Here is a 6,577-nt window from a genome sequence, read left to right on the forward strand (position 1 = left end):
ACTTACATTTTATGGAAACAGACTGTTAAAGCATTCTTTAAAACAATTATTTTGTGTTATGCAGAAGAAAGAAAGTCATACAGGTTTATAACAACATGAATGTGAGCAAATGAAGACAGAATGGTCATTTTGTGATGGGTCATTATCCAGATGGGTGAGAAAAAAGAAAAACAAATACAACTCAAGTAGACAATGCGTTGCCTTTTGAACTTTTAATGACAAAGAAGAAATTCAGTTCAAATTTTTAGTTATAGATAATTTTTACAAACAATGAAACTGAAGTATTTTCATAGTGATTAAATAAAATAAAATTACACATGAAAATTATGAAATAATGCTACAGTAAACACAAATAATTGTAAATAATACTAATGGGTAGACTGTTATAATGTACAGTCAAACCAAAAATTATTATGGCACCAGATATAATTTGTGATCTGGTGAGTGTAGGACACTATGGTTCATTTGTGACCCTGGACCACAAAACCAGTCATAAGGTTAAATTTTTTCAAAACTGAGATATATAAATCATATGAAAGCTCAATCAATAAGCTTTCTATTGATATATGGTTTGTTAGGATAGGACAATATTTGGCCGAGATACGTCTATTTGAAAATCTGAAATCTAAGGGTGCAAAAAATCAAAATACTGAGAAAATCACCTTTTAAGTTGTCCAAATTAAGTTCTTAACAATGCATATTACTAATCAAAAATTACATTTGGATAGGTTTACAGTATGAATTTTACAAAAAATCTTCATGGAACATGACCTTTACTTAATTTCTTAATGATTTTTGGCATAAAAGAAAAATCAATAATTTTGACCCATACAATGTATTTTTGGCTATTGCTACAAATATACCCCAGCGACTTAAGACTGGTTTTGTGGTCCAGGGTCACATTTATGTTTGTGAGGATAGCAAAATAAAGTAAACTGTGACTTTAAACACAAAAATTCTTAATACACTGGACTACCAGTAAAATCTGGGACCAAAAATTATTCAGACACTTTGACCTGACCATGTTTTGCTCAGGTGTTCTTTTTTAATTGCTAACGCGACCTGTTAACACCACAGGCTGAACAAAACTAAGCATTGCTTGGTAATTGGTCAACAAAATATTGATAGTTGTGTAAATATTGTCATACTAACAGTTGTCTGAATATTTTTTTGGTTGATTGTAATCCATTACATACCTTTCTATCAAAGTTATCTTATTATCAAGATGAATTTGTACTGACACAGTTTAACTGAGTTTAATCATATTTTATAAACTATAGTGAAGAAACTGTGATAATGTGAGAAATCTTGAAGGTGTCTGAATAGATTTTGGTTTGACTGTATGTGATGTGTTTTTAAAAAATTGCCAGTGCAAGCATTGCAAACCCAGTAATAAAGACAGCAGATAATAAATATGTATTGCGCGTTCTCTCTAAAGAATTATATTAAATGTCTCTCTAATAGTGATAAAAACAAGCAAGAATCAAGTTATGTTTGAAATAGTCACACAATCAGATCCAAAGCCAAAACTTACTACGGAATAGTTTTAGCACTGTAATTTGAATTTTTAAACACATAAAGCCTGTCCAGAAGTACTCCCTTGCTCATTAGTATTTCTGCTGGCATAGGTCGTAAATTTCGTGACGTGTATACCTTCTCCAGTTGAAAGCTCATGGGAGAACCGGCGTAGTTTGTGCAAGAGGGGCCTGACAAACTTGGGGCGCATATCACTTCTGTTTTGTAGATGAGCAGACCGTGATTTAAAGTGCAGAAATTGTCATTCTGACCTTCTTTTATGGGTACCTCACAGGTTCCCAGCAAATCGTCGTCCCATTTGCTATCTTCATCCCACACCTCCAGTTTCATCTTGTCGTTTCCCTCCAGGACAACATCACCCAGGTCAAAGGTTCTCCCCCAGTAGGGTGAGTTGTTATTCGTGATCATATCAGTGCGCCCAACCTGAATGTTGTGTTTGTTGAACACTTTAACGTACCCGTCGGTCGCTGTGGTTTGGTCACCCCACAGGTTTTCAGCCCTCACAACCGTGACCTTTACCCGAGAAAGTCCACGCTTGGATGGGCAGCAGTCTGGTGTGATTCCAGGATTGTTGCGGCAAGTGCAGACACATGGGTTGTTTGGGTTGGTTTTGACGCCGTTATTGCAAGGGTCGGTGCAGTTCCTCCAGAGGGACTTTTCCAGGATGTAGTCATGGATGGCTTGGCGCAGGTACTTGCGTACTGGATTTTTGGTGGGGATCAGCTCGTGCAGGGACTCCAGAGAGTAAGAAATCACGTCTGGGTTTTGTGGTAGGGACTCGAGCCATTCTTTGTAAGCTGATGGGTCTTTTCCTCCTGAGAAAAAGAGCTCAGGCTCTGTAGTGTGACCTCCGGTCACCTCGGTCATCCTTTGAATAAAAAAAAAAAAAAAAAGGTGTACATTTATGGGTTAAAGTTTTTCAATTATTATCAGAAAGTGAATTTCTTACACAGCATTTTGTCTTGTTTTCCAGTACAAATATTTAAAAATTCTGAAATTTTTTAGCCAATAAGAAATAGCTTTTTGAGGAAAATATTTCAGGATTTCTCTCCATATAGTGGACTTCTATGGTACCCCTGAGTTTGAACCTCCAAAATGCAGTTTCAATGCAGCTGCGCAAACTCTCTGTATTCCGGTTACTTAGGGTAGGCCAAAAAAATAATTCTCATTTTCTCCAACTTCAAAATCATCCTACATCGCTGCAGACGTACCAACCCAATGTTTGCAAAGTGAACATGCAAAAAAAGGTCAAACGCCCTTTACAAAAAAAAGGTAAAACAGCGATGTATGACGATTTTGAAGTTAGATAAGAAAATGAGATTTTGAGAGTTTTTTGACATACCCTAACTGTCATGAACAGTCACATACCTTCACACAGAGCTAGACAAGATGAGCATTTGAGGTTAAAAAGTATTTTTTTTAGAAAATGACAGACTGCTTTGCTAGATAAGGTACTTCTTCCTTGTCTGGGATCATTTAGAGCCCTTTCAAGCTGCATTTAAACTGCATTTTGGATGTTCAAACTCGCGGGCACCATATAAGTCCAGCATATGGAGAGAAATCCTGTATTGTTTTCCTCAAAAAAAAAAACTATTTCTTTACGACTGAAAAGAGAAAGATATTAACATCTTGGATGACAAGGTGTTGAGTAAACTATCTGTAAATTTTTGTTCTGGAAGGGAACAACAACTTTAAGAACACAAATAAAGATATTTCTCATGAAATTTGAGAGACCCAGAAAGGTAGTAAGGACATGGTTAAAATAGTCCATGTGACATCAGACTGACACGGAAGAGAAGAAATTGTTAAAGTTGTTATTTTTGTTTCCTTTGTGCACAGAAAGTATTCTTGTAGCTTCATAACATTACGGTTGAACCACTGATGTCACATGGACTATTTTATTGATGTTCTTATTACCTTTCTGGTCCTTGAACGCAGTAGTTGTGTTGGGTCAGAAATCTCTCAGATTTAATCAAAAATATCTTAATTTGTGTTCCAAAGATGAATGAAGGTCTTACAGGATTGAAACTACATGAGGGTAATTATGAACACAATTTTCATTTTGGGGTGAACTTGGGTGAAGCTTACTTTTTCTTACCCATTCTTTTTTTCTTGAAATAATTGTTTATAAATCTCAGAAAACAAGACTACGTCGTTCTTGAGTAAATTACACATATTTAAGAATGTTTATATATATATATACTGGAAAACCAGGCAAAATTACTGAGTAAGACTAAGTAAAAAAGCAGTAAACTACTTTTTGCAATGTGGCCGATAAACGATAAGTGACTGATACATTTTTTTTATACTGTTTTGTCTAAACAAACAAAACACAAAATAGGAAGAAAAAAAAAGTGTGTATATATATATATATATATATACACACACACACACACACACACACACACACACTACCATTCAAAAGTTTGGGGTCAGCACATTTTTATTGTTTCTTTTTTCTTTTCTTCTTTTTAAGAAATTAATAATTTTATTCACCAAGGATGTATTAAGTTAATAATTAAAAGTTTATTAAAAGTTAATTATAAATAATTTACATTGTTATAAAATATTTATATTTTGAATAAACACTGTACTTTTTAAACTTGTTATTCATGAAAGAATCCTGAAAAAAAAAAAAAAATCACAGGTTCCAAAAAAATATTTGGCAGCACAACTGTTGCTATTATCCAACATTGATTATTCTAATAATAAATCAGCATATTAGAATGATTTCTGAAGGATCATGTGACACTTAAGAGTGGAGTAACAGCTGATAAAAATTCTGCTTTTCATCACAGGAATAAATTCTATTTTAAAGTATGTTAAAATAAAAAACATTATTTTATATTGTAAAAACATTTTGCATTATTACTGTTTTTTTCTGTATTTTTAATCAAATAAATGCAGCCTTGATGAGCATAAGAGACTTCTTTAAAGACTATTACAAGTCTTACTGACCCCAAACTTTTGAACGGTAGTGTTTATACTAAAAGAAGCAAATTAAAATAATTTGTGTTCAAAATCATAATTTACAGTATGAAAAATGGATTTAAAGTTTTAGATCTGCTAAAGATTAAATTTAAGTAAGCATTAGATGATGGCAGAGCTAATCCAAATGTAAAAATAGGGGATATCCCAGACAGTATATGTATGACAAGCTGTGAATAACAATACCTGTCACTAAAGCGACTGGAGAAGCTGTTTTTACTCTCGGTTTTGTCCTTGTCTTCTTTACAGTGCTTACTTTCTGCTTTCATATCGACTTTGCCAAGAACACTGGCGCTTGCCTCCACGTCCAAGCATGCCTTCACTTCATCTGCACTTAAGCCCTCTAGAGCGATCTCACACTGTCTGATACTGGTCACAGAGTGAACGCTTCCACCAAGAGTTACCTGGCAAAGCAAAAAAAGTAACACATTTTACTTCTGAACAATGCCTGTAATCCAATGTGGAGCAAACTGTAAAGAGGATAAAACCAGAATTACCTTAGTGATGTAATGGGTTCCATAGGTGTTAATGAACTTGTAAAAACGCGTCTTGAAATTAAGATTGTACATCTTGGGAAGCTCTTTCAAAGAGCGCTTGAACTCAGGATGGAGAACAGGCTTGCTGGAGACCCTGTAGCTGTGGGTAGACATGGACATGTTAAAAAAGTTTCCTTTATCATGAATAAAAACTATTCAGTACTCAAGAAAGTCATGAATCAGTTGAAGCTAGTATGTCGCACCTGTAAAATGAGCAAGAAATACTTTGACTGGCAAAATTGTACTTGTCTTTTTTGGTCTTCCCCATTGAGTACTCTGCAAGCTTTGAGTTAGTTCCAGCCGAAATGAATGAGCCTTTATTTTGCTTAATGTCTATGCCCAAATTTGCACCCCAGTTGTTTTCAATGGACGCAGTGCTGGCGCTGACCAGTTCTTCGCTGGACTGGTACAGGGAGCTTGATATTTGAATGTTGCACTTTTTGCTGGATCTCCAGTCCACCACAGATGTGGGAAGCTTTTGATGTGCTCCTTCCATGTAGGGGTTCCTGCAAAGAGTGCACGATTTATCCTTATTCCTCCAGATGTCCGTGTTAATGACAAAGGCTCCCTTGCGCTGCATCTTGGTCACATCGTATCCTTCTCCGGCCAGGTTGGACCCGGGGGCGAAGCTTGCCTCTGCACATTCATTCGGTTTACCTTTAGTGCATGCCTGCACAATGGGCAGAAAGAGGTAAATAACAAGGCCGGCCCACATTCCTGTAAAATGGATTGAGATAAGGTGGATGGATGAATGCTCTTCTTTCCTATGAAAAAAAAACATGAAAATTATGTTTTATTATACCATTTTTTTATTGGAACTTGAAAAGACAGTATAAAACGGCACATGCAATGAGTAAAAATTACAGAAAATTACAAAAATCAAAATTTTTTTCAACAAAAAATTCTAAATTGTTACGAAGACAATTATCCAAATCCTATCTACAAGAAAAAAATAAAATAAAAACTCAAATAATGAGATTAAATAAATAAAAAAAATGCCTAATATTCAGTCAAACCAAAATTATTCAGGCATCATATATAATTTTTTATTTTTTTTTTATTAGTGGGTGCAGGACACTATAGTTCATTTGTGTAAGTGAGGATAGCAAAATAAAGTAAACTCTGACATATTATACCACAAAATTCTTCATACAGTAGACTACCAGTAAAGAACCAAAAATTTGATTCAACACTTGGACCTGACCATGTTTTGTTACATACCTTTCTATCAAAGTTCCCTATCAGTCGGTCCGTTCGACGTCTCGTCGAGACCGACGAATTGGGATATCGCCTGGATAGACCAATATACTTCGTGTGTATACAAACGAGCCAATGAATATTGGCATGCATGATTGCAGCCAGCTGCGGCTGATCACAGCGTGAGCATATAATACGCAGCAGGTGCATGCATCATCAAGCTTTCGCTTCGGAGCTGGACCATTATTGTGGAACGAGCCAAGAAGCAACACTCACCTCCTTTTCGTCTCTTTGTGTTGGCGGCACGGCGCTTCAGCGGC

At 35.5% G+C, this 6,577-nt stretch overlaps 1 protein-coding gene across 1 annotated transcript; it reads right to left on the minus strand.

Moving 5' to 3' along the window:
* Positions 1 to 324: 324 nt before the first annotated feature.
* prf1.1 (perforin 1.1) lies at positions 325 to 5,820 on the minus strand. Its single transcript, XM_073824860.1, has 4 exons — positions 5,264 to 5,820; positions 5,022 to 5,160; positions 4,711 to 4,928; positions 325 to 2,404 (listed from the first exon to the last, which is right to left on the minus strand). The coding sequence occupies exons 1-4, from the start codon at positions 5,773 to 5,775 to the stop codon at positions 1,534 to 1,536; spliced, it is 1,740 nt and encodes a 579-aa protein (XP_073680961.1). The 5' UTR covers positions 5,776 to 5,820; the 3' UTR covers positions 325 to 1,533.
* Positions 5,821 to 6,577: the final 757 nt, after the last annotated feature.

Source organism: Garra rufa, chromosome 1 (assembly GCF_049309525.1).
Source record: "Garra rufa chromosome 1, GarRuf1.0, whole genome shotgun sequence".
NCBI lineage: Eukaryota > Metazoa > Chordata > Actinopteri > Cypriniformes > Cyprinidae > Garra > Garra rufa.